Source organism: Glycine soja, chromosome 18 (assembly GCF_004193775.1).
Source record: "Glycine soja cultivar W05 chromosome 18, ASM419377v2, whole genome shotgun sequence".
NCBI classification, from domain to species: Eukaryota; Viridiplantae; Streptophyta; class Magnoliopsida; order Fabales; family Fabaceae; genus Glycine; species Glycine soja.
Genome location: NC_041019.1, coordinates 30,056,358 through 30,077,356, shown reverse-complemented (window position 1 = coordinate 30,077,356; position 20,999 = coordinate 30,056,358). Strand labels below are relative to the sequence as shown.

Below are 20,999 nucleotides of genomic sequence, written 5' to 3'. Positions count from 1 at the left end.
AAGTTCCATGACATGTCGAGAGTCGAAAGGAAGCATTATTGCGCAATCCATAAAGTTCCGTAACATTCCAGAAGTCAAAGAGGGGATGGTTGCATAATCCGTAAAGTTTCGCGACATTACGAAAAGAAAACAAGAGAAAGGGGATTGTTCCAAAGATCCCTCATCCCCTTGGCTATGCATTTCAGCTGTTTTGGGTGAAAAAAATTGTTTCCGTGAAGAAAATCCTAGCCAAAGTGCTTCCGTAACGCTTCCAAGACGTTTCCGTGAGCAAATCCGTGAAGGTTTTCCGTCGTTCTTCACCGTTCTTCGTTCTTCAACGGGTAAGTTTTCGAATCCGAGACTTTTAATTCATTCCTTGTTTTTTTAGCTTTCATCTTCATTTCGTTCATTTTTGGTTTTCTTTTCTTTCATTTTTAACGAGCTTTAACCGATCATTTAAGCCGTTTTCTCACCTAATAAATGATAAAATGAATTTCAACCGATCATTTGCGTTGTAATCTCATTTAATCACTGTTAAAACAAAATCTAACTGATCGTTCACGTTGTAATCTCGGTTAAACCAAAAAAGGCAAAATAATAATAAAATAATCAAAATATATTGAAAAATAATAATAAAATAATCAAAATATCTTTGAATAAAATAATCAAAAAAAATCAATCGGGCGTTTTTCTTTGGAAGTTTCCTTGGATCAATTGACTAATAACCAAAGTGAAACTAAGGCTAAAATCAACTCACAAATCAAGCTTTGTCCCAAAAATCACTAAAAACCGTTTTAAGGTCCAACGCCTTAAACGGTCCTCTTTGCTTTTATCGGTTAACATGGACCGTTCAAAAGCATAAAATCAACATGTAACTTTACCGCTTTTGCAAGAACTACGTAGGTTTGATTTCCTCATCGCAATTGAGGATACGTAGGAGCAAAAGCTCCGCTTTTGTCGACCACCCCAAGAGATCGTTAATGGTCCAACGCCTTAACGTTTCTCTCCTTTCAAAAAAAAAAAAAATAAAGAGATCGTTAATGGTCCAACACCTTAACATTTGTCTCCTTTCAAAATCAAAAGATCGTTTAATGGTCCAACGCCTTAAATGACCTTTTGTTCAGTTAAAATATATCTTGCAAAAAAGGATAAAGACAACTTAACCAACGTTTAGTTCTCGAAGAACTACGTAGGTTTGATTTCCTTATCGCAATTGAGGAATACGTAGGAGCAAGGGAAACACCCTTGTCGACCACAAAAAGATAAAAAATACAAAAAGGCATAAAAAGACATAAAAACGTAAAAGGGAAATAAAACAAATTGAAGTCATATTTGCACACTTGATTAAAGGCTGTCGTCCCTTGTGACGGGCGCGTGGGTGCTAATACCTTCCCTGTGCGTAAATACAACTCCCGAACCTTTCACACTTAAAGTTCGTAGACCACGTCTTTTCCGATTTTTCCGACGTTTTCCTCGAATAAACGTTGGTGGCGACTCCGCACATCTTCCTTTCTTGGAAGACGCACCAGTGAGCCCTCGCGTCGCCCTCCTGTCGAAGGGTAGGTTGTGATAAATTAATTACCAGGTGGATTAATTGATTACTTCTCTCTCATTTGAGTGTTCAAGGGTGAAAAAAGAACACTTTAATCAATTACTTAGGTCATCTAATCGATTAAATTGTTCTTGAGTTGTTTTCCAGATGTTGGATGAACACTTTACTCGATCACTTGGATAATCTAATCGATTAATTCGTTGAAATAATCGATTACAGGTGGTTATAACTGTTTTCTCTATATATAACCAGTTGGTGTTCGCATCTAAATAATCTGAAAATCAAGAGATGATTATCATTACATCACGAAAATTACTTCTTAGCCTCAAAATGAGCAAGATTTCGTGCTTTCAATAGTGAATGAGAGAAGAGAAGAAAAGAGCTTTATAGTAACTCATAACTTCTTAATCTTTTGATTTGGAAGATCTTTTCTTGAAAGTGAGTTATGTCTTTTGAGTAAAAAAAGATCAACTTTTCAATTCAACAAGGTTTTTGTGGAAAAATTGGTCAGGTTGTATCTCTCCTACTTGGTTTTTTCATGTGTATGGTTTTTACACTGTCTTGTGTTTATGCGTGAATTGCTTACGACATGTTAGAATATGATAAACTAGTTTGGGCTAAGAATAGGGTTTTGTTAGGCTTATATTCACAGAGGGTCCTAGTGTTGGATGCCTTAGTCTCTTTTTTTGGGGTGAGAATTGTAGATTGATTATGATTGCTTCTAAGAATTCTTGATGCATAGTGGAAATCTAATTCAAGTTGTGGATTAGATAACTAGCTCAGCTTCTCTAGAAATAGAGAGTGAACCAATATAAAAGATTGTGTCTTTTTCTCTTGTTCATATCTTTCACTCATTTAAGGTTTAATCAACTTATTCAATTTTTTTTATCAAAGATTTAAAGATTCAAGTTTATTGATTGTGAAAGAAAGGATGTTAATGAAGGATCGTGTGTAAGAAAGGATTGATTAAGTATTGATTATGTTCGATTCATATTTTTTTTGTGATACGATCTGCATAGAAAAGTTTTTTGTTGAAACTCCAATCCCAACCATCCACATAATTTCTCAAAAGCCAAGATCCCTCCCTTTAAACCTCTTAACATTCATTCAACACAAAACCAGATCCAAGTCTAGAATTCCCCAACCCGAAATTCATCCATCACTATTTCTGACTTATTGGGATCCTAAACATGCTAAGCAAGCTTTGGCTGACCCTAACTAGTTAGAAGCTATGGAACAAGAGTATAAAACACTCATGAAAAATAATACTTGGAATTTAGTTCCCGTTTCTCGTTAACAAATAACTAATTGGTTGTAAGTGGGTGTTTGAGTTAAAAAGAATGCAGATGGATCAATTGACATATATAAAGCTAGACTAGTAGCTAAGGGATTTCATCAAGTTCAAGGGTTTGATTTTTATGAGACATTTTCTCTAGTGGTGAAACCTGTCACCATTATACTCATCATCACTCTAGCCATCACTAATCATTGGGATTTTTTCTAGCTAGATGTGAATAATGCATTCTTTAATGGAATTCTTGAGGAAACAATATATATGATTCAACCTCCATGATTTGAATAGCCTAATCCCAACCATTCACACAATTTCTCAAAAGCCAAAATGAAAGTTTGGCTATTAGGATGTAGTTGTGATAGGCAAACTTGGTAAAAGTTCATAATACTAACTTGGAAAGGAGAAAAGGGAAGCCGAAGATTGAGATCTTTAAAATATGTGTTGTACATCATGATATGAAACTGATGTAGTTGGGATGAGAAAATTTGGTAAAAGTTCAAAAGGGTGCTTTGAAGGGAGGAAGAGGAAGTCGAATACTAAATTCTTCAACACGTACATAGTGATCTAAACCTGTCAAGGCCAAATTATGTCAAATCCTTTGCTATGGATAGAAGATACATTGACTAAGACAAGACATATGACATTCATTATTTTTTAGGACATATGATGATCATATCTTATTAAGATTTGTTTTCTTTATTAGGACTTTATTTTATCTTTGGATTTATTTTATTTATATTTTATTAAGATGTGTTTTCTTTATTAGGATTTTATCTTTAGTTCATAAGATTAGAATTTATTTTTTATTACTTGTTTTTCTACTTTCCTATAAATAAGAAGTCATGTAATAGAGAACCAGAATAAAAATAAATTGAATATTAATCAATTCACTATTTTTTCTATTGTGAAAGTCTTTCTTTTTTCTTCTGTTTAAAATTTATAGTATTAATTCTACAAGCATATCACAGTTAGGATCCATTTTCTCATCATTTTTTTTCTTGATTTCAAGAGAGAACGAGATTACTTCAACCATAACAGCTCAATAGTAGTGTGGTGAGTGTCACCTTTTTCTGTATACTCTCTAGTGTAAGAGTCATGGATTGGCTTAGACGCAGCCTATCTAGGGGTTCAAGGAATAGCAAAACCCCAAATATCCAAACGCAGTCCAACTCCGAAGTACAGCAACACCTAGAAGAAAGCATATACGGGATTACCGAGGAACTCATCAACCACATCAAGACCTTCACCCTTGACACCTTTAAGAATTTCCCTCTCCAAGGTTTTCTCTTTTAGTATCTGTCCCCTTGCTGAACGAAAATAGTGCGATTTATGGGTTCCGTTTTTTAATTTCCGATTTTCGTAATTTTGATTGCCTGTGTTTTCCCATTCACCCCAGATTATATAAATTTCTTTAATTCCTATACTAATACTAAGTAAATAGTAATCATAGATTGCTTGGAATTGGAAGCATTGGTTTCTCACTCTTCGTAGGGAAACCCAATAATGATACGGTGCTATTTTTCATTTATCTATTTTTTTATACAAAGTTTATTTTATTTTATTTTAACTGTGTTTTGGTTGCAGATGAAGTTGAAGGCAGTTATGGGGAAGACACTCAATCCTCTTCAACCAAAGTTCGAAATGAACTTTCTCAGTGGCAAGAGAAACATGCAATCCTCGTACTCTCAAGAGTCAAGGTTTGTCTTCAATTATTCTTGTTTGTTTGCTTGTGATGTTGAAATATTAAACAGTAAAACTACTTGTGTTCTTTTATGGAAATAGAGAACTTTACCTTCGTCTGTATACCAAGTATTGCAAGGTTGATGGTACTCCTTAATGTAATCTATAAAATCATGTATGTTATTCTAGTCTGCTTGCATTACATTGCTCAGTACCCATCCTGTCGACTACTAGTCTTTTTTTTTTTTTTTTACGATAGACCAATCCCGATGAATCTAAGTGGAGTCAAGTGGACCCATTTGAAGGAACAAAAGTCTCCCGCAACTTTTTTTTTTCCTTTTCACAAGACTCAAACTTGGAACCTTACTTAAAAATAAACTATTTATACAAATAGGTACAACCGCAAAAGTGTTATTCCACTGGGTGATGTCTTTGGTAAGTGACTAAGGTTAAGGGTTTCAACAAGTTTTACATTGACTGTCGAGTTTCTAACATAACGGTCCTTTACTCGAGCCAGGGACCAGCTATGAGACCATAGTCTTTGTACAAATAGGTAGTGTTTTATTGACTATGTTGACTTCAAATGATTATAGTAGCCTTAGATTCTAAATAAGTATCTTTTCCCAATTGGGTTAATGATAGCTAATGATTATGTTAGGAATCTCTTTCTGAGATTGGAAGACTGAAATCCTAACAAAGAAAACTCTCCATCACAGAAGAATAAAATACTGAAACTTACTCTTTATTGAACAAAGAACCAAGAACACAATAGAACCAAGGTAAACAAGTTTACCCCCAAAAGGAGCACTCTCCTTTTCTCACTGGAACTCCCAGTTAAATTGATTATCAAAATATCCCCTCCCATCTACAACAGAGGGACTATATAAGGGAATACATTCTTCCTAACAAACCCAATAACAAACTGTAACAAATTCCTATCAAAAGCTAAATAACAAACTAATAACAGATATAACAAACTCCTAATCAGTCACAAAAAAGACCCAGTCAATTACAAGTATTTGCCCCTTTATATCCTTTATTTGACCCTTTCTTCCTTCTATAATAAACCTTTAGAGGTTTATCATAGTTAGAGTGCATCCTGAAATCATTCCCAACAGATTACTTTATAATTTATCTCTTGCTTGCCAATGTGTGGATAGCTAACTTTGCGGTGCTAAGAAATTTTATCCAGCTAACAGCTAACAAGAGAAATACATTTCATAACTTTGCCATTTGAAAAGTTCATGATGTATTGGATAAGCACATTAAAAGCATGGAACATGAGAAAAAATTCATCATGCGTATAATGATGTTTTCTTAAGGATACATGACAGTAGATATAATAAGAATGAAAATGAGGAAGCTTAGTTAAAAGGGCTTATAAACTCAAATGCTGAAGTGTGCTTATAATTTCAAATTATCAATTTCCCCTAATTTGTCTAAAAGGTTGAGGCAGCAAATGAAGCAATTTCGCACTCTGAGACAGTCTGGTGTGTGGTTTCCTGTTGGTATTATTTCTGCCTTTTGTGTGCCTGTTTTTCTTCTACTGTTGAAAATATTTTAAGAGCAATAACAAAAGCAAAGAAGAAGTGACACTATTATCCTTATAGATCTATGTTGGTTGGTGAATGCAGAGTGTCAATTTTCAATTTCTAATTTGGTAACTGAACTTCAATTATCAACCAAAAGCATAACTGGATATGATAGGGAAGCACTCAGTTGTATATTTGAGCGAAAAAAGCTGAGAATGTTCTTTTCTACCTATCTCTTCGAGAGGGTTTCTATTTATCTGATGTGAGGAGACTGGAAAGTTCCTTTTAACCTTCTCTATTTTTTCACTTATTTTGCTTTTCTTTTTTGTTTGCTTTCTATTACCTTTAAAGCATCCCTTATTTTTTCAGTGTGTACCTCTTTTCTCTCCTATGAAATTCTTATATCCTTTTGCATCTGTACTTGGTGAAAGTCATCCCTCTGAATTCTGATACTATTTCATATTACCAAATACGTACTTTATTGAATGCTTTAAGTTTAAGCTGATAAATAAGGGTTATAATGTTTCTTAAAATTGAATTAACCCATTATTAGTGATTAGAGTTTGTTAATCCAATGTGACTTCACAAGAGAGACCCTCAATGTCGCTACTCAAAACAACAACCCTTCTTCCCATATCTTCTCACACCACCACCTTCCCATTCCTTCTACCCAGGCACAGCTTCACCAAGACACTAGATCCACAAGCTCTTCCCAATGAGACTCTTCTATTTAGGCCCTCCACCTGTGACATACTGGTTTTGAATCTTTGATAATATTTTCTACCTTAAAAAAAAGAAACAAAATGAAAATTTACATTGTAACTTCCTTTGATATATGTAACTATCTGTATCACATTTCACTAACAGAACTGAGCCACCTTTTCCTGCTACTGGGCAATTTGTCTTCATTATTTTGAACAATCCAGTTTTTATAATTTGACAAGATTCATGGAAAGTGGAATAAATTGAATAAATTTATCACTTATGGCTGTTGATTGATTTTGTAGTACTGTAGTCAGTTAAGATGATTGTGTGTAAAACTGAGCACATTTAGATTCAGCAGCTGCAAGCATGATCAATTATTAATGCAATATGTTGCATAGGACAATTAATGTATTAGTATTATATTTAATAAGTTTTTATTATCTTAGTCTTTCCCAATTCATGAAAAGTTCTTTGTTTGAAAAGAAAAAAAAGAAAAAAAAATGGAAAAGGAGGGGAACTGAATTTATTCCCCTGTATTAGAATTCTAAAGGAGATGAAAATGGGATTTCATTAACAAGTAATAGAATGGTATGGATGAGTTTATATAGACAGAATTGTTGTTGAGACAGCTGTCAAAAGTCAAAACAGAACTAACACTCTATAACTACACGGTGCTAGCAGTTGAATAACTGCTGCACTTACATACTCTAATACTCCCCTCAAACTCGAGGTGGTTGAGTGCTTGGAAGAGACTAAATCACATTGGGTTTGCCTCTTAAGTACATAAACCGAGTGGTAGTAAAGGTTTTGCCAAAACATCTGCCCACTGGTCAAGTGCAGGATTGTGCTGAATGACTAGTTGCTTTGCTAGGATCCTTTCTCGAACAAAAAAGACATCTATCACCATATGCTAGGTTCTATTGTGAAGAACTGGATTATGAGCTAGTGCAACAACACTTTGATTATCACAAAAAACTGTTGCTGTGGTGAAGGAACACCCAGTTCTGTTTGCAGAGTTTGAATCCAAAAGTATTTCTGCTGAAGTTTGTGCCTAACTTCTGTATTCTGCCTCTGTGCTGGACCTGGCCACTACTTGCTGCTTGCAGGACCACCATGAAATGAGATTTGGACACAAGAAAACGGCTGCACCAGAGGTGGATCGTCTATCATCAAATTCGGATGCCCAGTCAGCATCACAAAGGGCTCTTATAGGGAAAGGGTGACCCAAAACAGCAGACTTTAATTATAAACTGTTAGGGACCAAAACACAGAAATGATAGTGAAACAGTAAATGATGGAATGTAATTATTATTTGCCGACAAAAGAGAATACAGAGGATAAGAATCCTACTTCCACAGAGCTACATTCCTACAGAGAGGCTACAGCCATCTGTCCATAACTGAATTTTCTAAATTTCCAGATACCCCTTCTCACTCATCAAACCTTCCCTAAATACCCTCAGATCCCCTCTCACACCTTTGGCAATTCTGTTATGCCAACTGCCACCTCACCTTTCCTTTTCTCACCCTTGTTTCTCCTAGCATACACCCTCCATATTTTGGACCATCCTACTTCTAAGGCCACACTCCCAATCCTTTCATAAACCATGAGACACTGTGCCCTTTAAGTATCTTAAAATCCGTTTAACTGCCACCCAATGTTGTTCCAAAGGGTTTGACATAAACTAACAAACCTTTTTGACTGCTAACCTGATCTCTCTGGTCTGGTAATTGTGGTGTATTGCAAGGCTCCAATCACAAATCTGTAGAATGTAGGATCAGAGAATAAATCTGCCCCAGATTTAGTTAACTTGCAGTTGGTGACCTTGGGAGAAGAAATGAGCTGAGCATTAGTCATTTTGGTTTTCTGAAGAAGATCCCTTATGTATTTACTCTGAGTAAGCACTAGAGAATAGTCTTTCAAAGTCCTGACTTCAATACCCAGAAAATAAGTCCAACTTGCCAAGTTGCTTGAGCGAGAAACTGGAATTGAGTTTTGATGTAAGCTGCTGCACTAACTGAGATGAGCTTCCAGTGATGACAATGTCATCAACGCAGGCTAGAAGATATATAGTGTGAGAGTTTGACTTGTAAACAAACAAAGAGGGACCACACTTGCTTGCTACAAATCCCATACAGAGTTTTACTTAACCTGCAAACCAGTGAGGTATTAGACTGTTCAAATCATGGAGGTTGAATCATATATACTGTTTCCTCAAGAATTCCATGAAGGAATGCATTATTCACATCTAGCTGAAAAAGATCCCAATGATTAGTGATGGCTAGAGTGATGATGAGTCTAATGGTGACAGGTTTCACCACTGGAGAAAAAGTCTCATGAAAATCAAACCCTTGAACTTGATGAAATCCCTTAGCTACTAGTCTAGCTTTATATCTGTTAATCGATCCATCTGCATTCTCTTTAACTCAAACACCCACTTACAGCCAATTGGTTTTCTGTTAGGAGGAAGGGGAACTAAATCCCAAGTATTATTTTTCACAAGTGTTGTATACTCTTGTTGCATAGTTTCTAACCAGTTGGGGTCAGCCCAAGCTTGCTTAACACCTTTAGGTTCCCAATAAGTCAGAAACAGTGATGGATGAATTCTGGGTTGGTGAATTCCAGACTTGGATCTGGTTTGCGTTGAATGAGTGTTAGGAGGTTTAGAGCGAGGAGAAACATAATTGGAAGATGAGGAAGTGGAATCTGAGGAAGGCGAGACATGATGTGATGGAGTGGGAGAAGTGTGTAAGGGTGGAGAAACTGGATGTGAGGATCAGAATTATCACTGGGAGGTTCAGAAGCATTAGGAACAGCCTCAGAGGACTGTGCAGAATGTTCAGAAGCATTAGGGACAGCCTCAGAGGACCGTGCAGGAACATTTGAGGGACCAGAAACAGGAGAATGATGAGACTCAAGGGAATTGGATGAAGGGCTCTGTGGGGATACCGAAGTGGGAATCTGAACAGTAGGAATAATGGGAATAGAGGTGGGAGAAAAATGAGTAGATGGTGAAGGGGTTGGATTGGGGTTAGGAGTGATGTCAAACAACTCTTTATAAGGAAATCTGAGTTCATTAAAGACCACATCTTTTGAGATAAGCGACCTTCCTGAAGGGGATAGACTCTTATAGCCTTTATGAGAAGTTGAGTATCCCAAGAAAATGCACTCATGGGACCAGAATTCCAGTTTGTGACTGTTAACAAACTTGTTTGATTTGTTTTCTCCCATTTCCTATCCTGGGATATATTGTGCTTACATTTGACCCCTTATTTGAGAACAAACGCAAAGGTTGTTTGATATTTTAAAACCTAATGAATAGCTTTTCAAAGGATGTAGACGTGGCTGTATTAGCATGTCAGGCTCATTTTTTATCCTGGAATAATGATTATGAACTTTTTCAGAATGAATGATTTGTGAAAGAACTAGTTACTTGATGTCTATGTTGTTTTGGGTTTTATTTCCAACTTTTCTAATTAGCTCTGCCCTTTGCAAAAATATTAAGAGTAGGATTAAGTGCAATATGTTGAAATCTTGAAATCTCCTACAAATTCCCATACATGAACGATGGAGGAAGGTTTGCAATATGTCTAACATGTCATTGGCTTTTGTTTATTAGGCGGGGGTAGAAAGTACAGGAATGGGTAGCGTTTTAACAATGTATTTGCCCAGCTATTGGTTCTTGTCGAGACTGAATATAGTCTGATTTTGGAACCATCTGCCTGGAGTTTTAACTACATGTATTCACTGTACCTCTGGTACTTGATTATATATATATATATATATATATAAGTTATCTTTGCCGAGCAAAAAAAAAAAGGGGACTAAGTCTTTGTGGATGTGCTATACTAGCACCTGGTCCCAGGACCTCCCTTGTAACAAATAACAACAACGAAAACAAGCAAGCCTTTTTCTACTAGATGGCATCGGCTAGATGGACTACATTAGCAAGTGTTAAACTGTTAATAAATTATAATTAAGGAAATTATGCTATTATCTTGTTTGACATTGTTGGGAATGATTTCGGGATGCACTCTAACTATGATAAACCTCTACAGGTTTATTATAGAAGGAAGAAAGGGTCCAATATAGGTTATAAAGGGGCAAATACTTGTAATTGACGGGGTCCTTTTTGTAACTGATTAAGAGTTTGTTATATCTATTATTAGTTTCTTATTTAGCTTTTGATAGCAATCTGTTACAGTTTGTTATTAGGTCTGTTAGGAAGAATGTATTTCTTTATATAGTCCCTCTGTTGTAGATGGGAGGGGATCTTTTTGGAAAATCATTTTAACTGGGAGTTCCAGTGAGAAAAGGAGAGTGCTCCTTTTGGGGGTAAACTTGTTTACCTTGGTTCTATTGTGCTCTTGGTTCTTTGTTCAATAAAGTGGAAGTTTCAGTATTCTATTCTTCTGTGAGGGAGAGTTTTGTTTGTTAGGATTTTAGTATTCCAATCTCAGAAGGAGATTCCTAACAAATTGGTCCGACCTGCCGGATATAACATCATCACAAAGGAGAATTGGGTTGGATCGTTGGAGAAGGCAATTGATGTACCTGGGGAGAAGTTGATAGAGATGAAGACAGATATAGATTTCATCAAAGATTTGTTGTTACAAATGAACAAGAAAACACCTTCAGTAGTGGGAGACCATTTTGTGAACAAGAATGAAAAGCCTTGGGAGTTAGAGGAGGAGAGTGGCAAAACTGAGGAAGATGAGGATGTGCCTCTTCGTTCTTGGGTCAAGAAAGTAGAATTACCCACTTTCGAAGGTCATGATCCATTGGGGTGGCTGGCCAGAGCTGAAAAATTCTTTGAGGTGCAGCAAGTTAAACCCTAAGAGAGGTTAAGGCTAGCATTCATTAGTATGGAGGGGAATGCAGTACACTGGTTGCAGTACTGGCGTCTAAAATCCAAGAATCCATCTTGGAAAGAATTCTCAGACGCTTTGATAAGAAGGTTTGGAGGAAATGGGAGAGGAACGGTATATGAAAGACTGGCTTCTCTAAGACAAATCGGAGGAGTCGAGGAGTATGTTCCAGAATTTGAGCTTCTGGTTGCTCAAGCCAAACCTAGTGTGGAGGATCAAATCTTGGGGTATTTCTTGGCTGGTGTGCGCCAAGATATTAGAAGTCTAGTTCGCCCACATGATCCTAGGGACCTCACACGAGCCATGGAGGTAGCATGTGACGTTGAAGAAGCAATGAAACAGATGCGAGGCTATGGGAACACACAAGGACGAGGTGCGAGTTCGAGTTTTAGGTACCAAGGTGGCGGTGGAGTTATATCTCGTGCAGGGGCGTTTGGAGGTGCAAATAGTGCCCAAGCGTCCAACGGTGGGACTCGGAATTCACAAGGATCCATGTCTTTAGTGGCCAAACCAAGTTTCTCTAGAAGCAAGGGAACTCGAACCATTCCTTATGCTGAGTATGTCAAGAGGAGAGACAAAGGAAGGTGTTATCATTGTGGAAATGCTTTTGGACCAGGTCACCGCTGTCCCGAAAAAATCATGAGGGTGTTAATCTTGGCCGAGGATGAGCAGAAAGATGATAATGGAGAGATTTCAAGAATGGAAGAGGAGAACGAACATGAGGAAAAGAGAGAGGAAGCTCCTGATGTGGAATGTCAATGGATGGATCTTTCAGTATGTTCAGCAAGAGGATTGACACAACCTCAAACTATGAAGTTAAAAGGTGAATTGCAGGGGCAAGAAGTGTTGATCTTGATAGACAGTGAAGCAAGTCACAATTTTGTATCCAGCAAATTGGGACTCAAGCTCGAATCAACCAAACCCTATTATGTAAGATTAGGGGATGGGAATAGAAAATCTACTCAGGGTTGCTGCAAGAACCTGAAGGTGCAACTAGGGCCGTATATGATGGAAGGAGATTTCTTTTTGTTTGACTTAGGAGGAGTTGACTTGATTCTTGGTGTGGCCTGGTTGGCCACTTTGGGGGAAATTAAAGCAAATTGGCAGACCCTAAGCATGTCCTTCATTCATCAAGGATAGAATATGATCATACAAGGAGATCCTAGAATGTCCAAGGCAATGATTTCTTCCAAGGCACTTAAGAAACTTGCCAAGGCAGAAGTAGACATAATGTCTATACTCTGGGTTGTGGAGAAAAGTAATATAGAAGAGGAAGGGCTGACAGCAGACCAAACCAGAAAATTACAGGGGGTATTATCTGAATTTGCAACAGTTTTTCATGAACCAAAAGGGTTGCCACCTCCTAGAGGGATAGATCACCGAATTCCAATTAAAGCTGGGACAGATCCAATTAATGTAAGGCCTTATCGTTATCCCCACTTGCAGAAAAATGAGATAGAAACCTAGGTAGTTGAGATGTTGGCTTCAGGAATCATTAGACCTAGCAACAACCCATATTCCAGTCCAATTATCTTGGTCAAGAAGAAGATGGAAGTTGGAGGTTTTGCGTGGACTACCGGACTCTAAACAAAGCTACAATACGAGACAAATTCCTCATTCCAGTGATAAAGGAATTGTTGGATGAACTAAGTGGAACTGTGTATTTCTCCAAAATAGATATAAGGGCTGGATATCACCAAATAAGAATGCACGAGCCAAACATTCCAAAAACAGCTTTCAGAACTCGTCAAGGGTATTACGAATCTCTAGTAATGCCATTTGGATTAACAAATGCTCCAGCAACTTTCCAATGTGCTATGAATGCCACCCTTAAGCCTTTTCTTCGAAGGTATGCCTTGGTTTTCTTTGATGGTATTTTGGTTTATAGCAAAACATGGGAGGATCATTTAAAGCACTTGAGACAAGTGCTGGCCAGATTATTAGAACACTCTTTCTTTGTCAATAAGTAGAAGTGTACTTTTGGAAAAACTAAGATAGGATACTTTGAACATATTATCTCTAAGGATGGGGTATCAATGGATCCCCAAAAGATTGAAGCTATTCTGCAGTGGCCCTTACCCAAGACTCTTAAAGCTTTGAGAGGGTTTTTGGGACTTACTGGGTACATAGAAGATTCATTTGCAACTATGGACAAATAGCTCGACCCCTAACTGATTTATCGAAGAAGGAAAATTTCAAGTGGACTAGTAAAAGTACTGAGGCCTTTACCCAGTTGGAGCAGGCTGTCACCACAGCTCCTGTACTATCAATGCCAGATTTCTTAAAAAAATTCTCCATAGAATGTGATGCATCGAGAAAGGGAGTAGGGGCTGTGTTAACTCAAGAAAAAAGGCCTATTGCTTATTTCAGCAAGGCTTTGGCAGATTCAACACTCACTAAATCAGTTTATGAAAAGGAATTGATGGCCCTAGTTCTAGCAATTCAACACTGGAGGCCTTATCTCTCAGGTAAGAAATTCTCTGTGTTTACTGATCAGAAGAGTCTAAGGTACCTCTTGGAACAAAGAATAACAACTCAGAATCAACAAAACTGGTTGGCAAAATTGTTGGGGTATGAGTTTTGAAATTGTGTACAAGGTTGGGGCTTCAAATAGAGTTGTCGAGGCATTGTCTAGGAGGGATGAAGATAAGGAACTACAAGGAATAGCAAGGCCTTTCTGGCCTGACATTGCAGAATTTGATGAAGAAGTTAAGAAGGATCTTGTCTTAGCCCAAAGTCTAGAGGACTTAAAAGGAGACCCTAACTCACATCCTCAATATACCTTGGAGCAAGACAGACTATACTATAAAGGCAGGTTAGTTTTATTAACAGATTCAACATGGATCCCTAAACTCCTCCAGAAATTCCATACTTCTCCTATAGGTGGGCATTCAGGTATCTACAGAACTTATAGAAGGATGGCTCAATCCCTTTTCTGGATTGACATGAAGGGGACAATCACTAATTTTGTAGCAGCCTGCCATGTGTGTCAAATGAGTAAATATCAGGCTTCTTCTCTAGCAGGGTTACTGCAACCATTGTGGGACTTCTTCCTAAATCAAAAGGCTTTGATGTTGTGCTTGTAGTAGTGGATAGGTTGAGTAAATATGGACATTTCATTTTGATCAAATACCCATATACTGCTAGGTCCATAGCCAAGATTTTTGTTAAAGAAATCATCAGATTACATGGATTGCCAATCTCCATTGTTAGTGACAGGGATCCCACCTTCATGAGTCATTTTTGGCAGGAACTTTTCAGATTACAGGGAACTACTTTGAACATGAGTACAGCCTACCATCATGAGTCTGATAGACAAACAGAGGTCCTTAACAGAACCTTGGAGACTTATCTCAGGTGTTTTTGTTCCGAGCAGCCAAAATCCTGGGCAGGATTCATACCTTGGGCTGAATACTGGTATAATACCAGCTTTCAAGGGGCTGCACACTGCACACCATTTGAAGTGGTTTATGGGAGGCCACCACCTTCTTTGGCTAGGTTTGTTCCTGGAGAAACGTTAGTGGAAGTTGTTGCACAAGACCTCATAGACAGAGATGAGGCTTTGAAGCAGCTCAAATTCCATTTACAGAAAGCACAAAATCAGATGGCTCATTATGCAAATGTGCATAGGAAAATCTCTCAAATTCAGCTAGGAGATTGGGTTTATCTCAGAATCAGGCCTCATAGACAAATTTCCATGCCTACCAAGATACATCCTAAACTAGCTGCCAAGTATTATGGACCTTATTTGGTATTAAAACAAATTGGAGCTGTAGCCATCAAATTACAACTTCTAGAGCAGGCTCGGATACACCCAATATTCCATGTATCCCAGCTTAAGAAGGCAGCAGTGCACCATCCAGTTGAACTTGAACTTCCAACAGAATTGCAAGGCACAACAGAGATTTACCAGCCTTTCCAGATTTTGGGTACTAGAACCGTCAATCTCTCAGGGACAGAAATCTCCCAGGTGTTGGTCCATTGGCAAGGAAAACTCCTGGAGGAAGCTACTTGGGAAGACATCTTCTCCATCAGAAATCAGTTTCCAGATTTCAACCTTGAGGGCAAGGTTGTTTATGAGGAAGGGAGTATTGTTGGGAATGATTTCGGGATGCACTCTAACTATGATAAACCTCTACAAGTTTATTATAGAAGGAAGAAAAAGTCCAATATAGGATATAGAGGGACAAATACTTGTAATTGATTAGGAGTTTGTTATATCTGTTATTAGTTTGTTATTTAACCTTTGATAGGAATCTGTTGCAGTTTGTTATTAGGTCTGTTAGGAAGAATGTATTCCTTTATATAGTCCCTCTGTTGTAGATGGGAGGGGATCTTTTTGGAAAATCATTTTAATTGGGAGTTCTAGTGAGAAAAGGAGAGTGCTCCTTTTGGGGGTAAACTTGTTTACCTTGGTTCTATTGTACTCTTGGTTTTGTGTTCAATAAAGAGGAAGTTTTAGTATTCTATTCTTGTGTGAGTGAGAGTTTTCTTTGTTAGGATTTCAGTATTCCAATCTCAAAAGGAGATTCCTAACAAACATGATTTGCTTTGCATAGTTTTTCAGTTCAATAGGAAGTTAAATGGTTTACCTCCACCTGCCTTTTCTTTATCTTCTTACCATGTTAATGAAATCTTTTATTTACAAACAAAAAGGGGAATTGTCTATCTTCGTGCTTCATATGATACAAGTGATGCATAGAGTGACCGTTAGTGAGGGCATTAATAGTAATTTATATGGGTATTTCACCATCCCCAACAGTCATCTTTGATTTGGTTACTGTTTTTGCATTGATGTTCTGAAGTCACTAAATTTTAGTGGTTGTCACTTGTCAGTATTTCTTCATAGTCATTACCTGCAATCTGTAGGCATCAACAAAGGCTTGAAATTATTGCCACACATTTTATGCTTTTGATAAACTTCTCACACAGAGATGTTTGCTGATAAGGTATATGTCTCTGTTTATATGCATTTGGAATTATGTAAACTCTCGCTAAATAGTTTTTTTAATGAGTGGTGTCAGTGTCACTGGCATATGTTAGCCTATTTGCATGTGCATTTAATGTTTTTAGTGTATCTTATTAATAACTTTGTGATGTGACTTTATTCTAAACAATACTCTCTTCATCCCTATTTATAAGACATTGTTGGTTGCTTTATGCTTATTAAGAAAATTGGTTAAATTTAGGTATTAGCATTAAATTGTCTGTAATAATAATATTATGGGTTTTGGTTATATTCCAGGAAATGTCTCAACTGAGATATGTACTGTGTCCTCGCCATTTGAAGGAAAGTCAATTCTGGAAAATTTACTTTAAGCTTGCTAGGAGCCATGTTCTTGAGTAAGTCTTACAAATTCTTGTTGTTGTATGATTATTTACAAATGAGTAAAACTAAAATTCTCTAAGAGTGTGTTTGGATGAATAGAATTTAAAATTTTTTAAATTTTAAGAATTTCAAATATTTCAATTGAAATTCTTTTATTTTCAAAATTGTGTTTGGATAAAAAAAATTAAAATTGTGAGTGTGAAAGAAAATGAATGCAAAGAGAAAAGAAGATATGATTGGTGTGTTTTCAAAGAGAAGAATACCAATGCAGCATGGGGAGTTGTCGCAGGGAAATCGAGACACGATGATGTACACTACTACACCCGACCACAACATTCAGTCAACAGCGCAAGGTATGGCCCAAGCCCTTTGTGCCGGCAAGCACTTTCGCTGCGTGATAGGTAACGACGACTGCTCCCCTGACTAGCGGGTGCAGTTCTACGTACCCCCTACGCCCACACCTGATCGATGCTCTGCAAGCTCAGACGGTGTTTCTTGAAGAGGATCATCGGTGTGAGGGAAGAGTCGTGAGTTTGAGAATGAGATTTCGAGAACTTTCAGGTGGAAGAGAGGATTAAAGTTATAAAGGAAATACGCGAACGATTTGGAAAATTCTTCTATCAAGAAGAGAATTTCAATTTCTCACCTTTTAGAAGGAAATTGAAATTCCACATTTTTAGTTGTTTAAAATTCTGTTTTAAAATTCCAAAAATTTAAATTCTTCACAAAAAACATCCAAATAATGAATTTTAGATTACAAAAATTTTGAGAACTTTCAGGTGGAAGAGAGGATGAAGGTTATAAAGGAAATACGCGAACGTTTTGGAAGATTCTTCTATCAAGAAGAGAATTTCAATTTCTCATCTTTTAGAAGGAAATTGAAATTCCACATTTTTAGTTGTTCAAAATTCTATTTTAAAATTTCAAAAATTTAAATTTTTCACAAAAAACATCCAAACGATCTCTGATGAATTACTTTCCTCAGTTAAAATTCTCTATCCAAACGCACTCTAAGGTTTTTGCTAATTATATCATAGATAGTATACCAGTATTTTACTCTGTAATGCTGTGTGTCTTAGATGATTACATCTCATCTTTATTTATAATGGCGAAATCAGAATCAGTATTGAGTACATATTAATCAATTACTGATTATTAGGTAATTAAATATCAATCAGAATCATAAGTTTCTATGTAATAATAAATACAAGATGATGTAAAGATAAATGTAATCTAAAAGATAGTAGCTGCTTTGAGAATTGTGCTATCTTTGTATGTTCTTCCGCTCCCCATATTTTGTGCATGCACACAATCACAATGCATATACTGACACATGCATGGACACCAAATCAACAAAAAGAGGGGGAGAAGGAAAAATGTCCAAGACATACTTTGATGAAATATGACACCCCTTCATTGCTGCTAATCAGATATGAGCTTCGTGACATACAACGGGAGAAACTGAAACAGATGGCAGTGGAAGATGAGAAATCTTCAGATAACAATCCGTATGAAGTTGAAATGGCAGAAGCAAATCATGAAAACTTTATTGAGCCTCTACCGCCCTCATAGAATAAAAACACTAACATTGGTTGGTGGCATGAATGGAACAGGTATTAAACTATTAATTTCTTCAGCGTTGAAGGGACTATAGCGTTGCAAGTTTGAAAATGCATTCCTTGAGTTGATATCATGATATTGTTCTGAAGTTAGTCTCAAGTATTTGCTGTCAATCTGTAGCTATTGACATTGTTCCTTGATTCTTGACATAATTTTGCTGACAGATAAATGGTGTGGAATCCTTGGAAACTTCTCATGGCGGTTCTTGGTTATAGAGGCAAGCTATTTCTTCATTTTAAAAGTTTGAGATGCCCGACAATCAAATCACGAATCCAAAAACTTCACAAATGTATCACTGATGCTGTTGCTGAGTAATTAGTTTGGTTTCTGATATATGTCCCTCCTCATCATTCTTATCATAGTCAATCAGAAAACAATGGATAAATGTACAAAATCTGTTTCGAATGATGGAGTTGGCTATAACGATTTTGGATTTAACATTAATGTTTACCAATTACCATAAATGTTGATAACTTCCTTTTTACAAGGTTTTTTTACAGCTTGTTCAATTGTCAAGTGTTAGGTGACGTTAAGTGTAATAAAAGAATGTGTTTTTATTAATTTGTATGATCAGTGATTAATTGAATAATTAAGGAAATGATGGAAAATGATTCAAATAAGTATTATTAATGATATATTTAGATCCTTTTATTAATTTTTTTTCAATATCTTTTACGATTTTGGTATTTAATGTATTTAATTTGGAGAAATGAATATTTACTCTTCTATTTAAACTATCTCTAATATTGAATAATCACTTCCTTTCCATATCCATATTTTGTCTTATATAAGGCTTTATAGGTTGGCTTCATTTACCTTATCACTTCCTTCCTATTTCTTTTATTTTCTTTTTTGATAATGGTAATTGAATTTCTTCTTTGATATAAAAAAAATGGAATTAATATTAAAATATTGGCACTATTATGCTATAATGAAATTAATATTAAAGATTGATTCTCTTTAAAATTACATAATAAAAATTTTGATTCAAATTCCAAATTTTATTTTATTTGAAAAATTAATATTAATATTTATAAAAAAAAACTGTGATTTTAATTTCCATACTTCATAAAATGAATATTCTAAAATGGAAAATCACTATTAACAATAATTTGAATTTCATTTAACCATATAACAAAAATTATATAATCAAATCAAATATGGAAATTAAGTAAATATATTTGATTATGGTTAAAGATACTGGAAAGGAAAATTACTAATAATAATTAAAATTAATTTAATTCCTTTTTAAATTCAAAAATTAAAAACTAATTTTTTTTATAAAAAAATTGAAACTCAAAACTTAAAACTAACTCAAACAATACCTTAATGTTTAGTTTTTGTTAATTATTGGTTTATATTTTCTAACAAATTATTTTAAAAAGTATTTTCTAACAAATTAAATGAACTAAAATAATTTATACCAATACAATAATGTACTTAAGTTTTAATAAAAGATTAAAATGAATTTTTAAAAATAAAATGTTGTAGACAAATTAAAGGTATTACCTATTAATTACCTATTACTATTAATAAGAATTTTTTGTTTCACTTTTAATAAGAAAATGCATATTACGTATAAATTTTACTGTTTTTAAATGCCTATTAATATTAAGTGGATTTGAATAAACTATTTTTTCAAATGAGTAAATTATTATTGAGAATAAAAATAACATTAATGCATTGTTAAAAATTCTAAAAATAGTAATTGGATAAAAATTTGTCTCCTTCAATAAACTTTTAGCTATAAATTGTTTAAAGTTAATGAGACCTAATAAGGAAAATATTTATGTCAAATTAATAATATTTTAATGAGTCATTATATTGAAATTTAAAATTGAATTTCAAGTTTCCATATTATAATTTCTTTATAGAATTTCCATATATTATAGTTGATAGCAATTATCTTTGAATAAAAAATTAATTAAATCACCCAATTTGACGGATCTAATAAAAGTTGCATTTTTTCTTATTTTAAAGTTGATAGGAATAAATTTAAATTGATATAAAATTTAATGTAATTATCTGATAAATCAAGTCTATTTTCTTTTTTTTTATATATAACTTCATATATATTTATTTTTGTATTAGGGAAAATTGAAATTTATTGACAAGTTGATAAGTTGTAAATGTTGAAACTCACTACTGTTTAAATTAAAAACAAAATCGTTGACAATCAGTAACATAAAAAATTCTTACAAATTATATAAATATAGAGGTTTTTAATGAATGATGTATGGAAAAAATAATTTATTTCATAAAATACGTTTAGAGCATATTTTTTCATTCTTGATCAATAATAACATCACATGTTATCTTGTATTTTGTACACATTACTTTTTAAGAATAATTGTTTGTTTTTTTGTTCATATTTATACTAATCTTTCATGTCCTACATACATAAATATCTTTTGTACAATTTAATCAAGTTAATCTTTAA

General features: G+C 35.2%; 1 protein-coding gene across 2 annotated transcripts; it reads left to right on the top strand.

Annotated features, from left to right (window-relative positions):
• The first annotated feature begins 3,753 nt into the window (after window positions 1–3,753).
• On the top strand, window positions 3,754–19,120 carry LOC114397516. Of its 2 annotated transcripts, XM_028359585.1 has the most exons (5): window positions 3,754–4,104; window positions 4,410–4,522; window positions 16,856–16,953; window positions 18,370–18,552; window positions 18,724–19,120. In XM_028359585.1, the coding sequence occupies exons 1-4, from the start codon at window positions 3,921–3,923 to the stop codon at window positions 18,509–18,511; spliced, it is 537 nt and encodes a 178-aa protein (XP_028215386.1). In that variant the 5' UTR covers window positions 3,754–3,920; the 3' UTR covers window positions 18,512–18,552; window positions 18,724–19,120. The 2 variants fall into 2 exon arrangements, with proteins under 2 accessions (XP_028215386.1, XP_028215387.1); XM_028359586.1 differs by lacking the exon at window positions 18,370–18,552.
• Window positions 19,121–20,999: the final 1,879 nt, after the last annotated feature.

Excerpts from the sequence above, each read along its gene's own strand:
- LOC114397516 (XM_028359585.1), top strand. The coding sequence starts at position 3,921 with ATGGATTGGCTTAGACGCAGCCTATCTAGGGGTTCAAGGAATAGCAAA. Across the intron at positions 4,523-16,855 it reads TCGTACTCTCAAGAGTCAAG|GAAATGTCTCAACTGAGATA; the intron begins GTTTGTCTTCAA and ends GTTATATTCCAG. Across the intron at positions 16,954-18,369 it reads GCTAGGAGCCATGTTCTTGA|ATATGAGCTTCGTGACATAC; the intron begins GTAAGTCTTACA and ends GCTGCTAATCAG.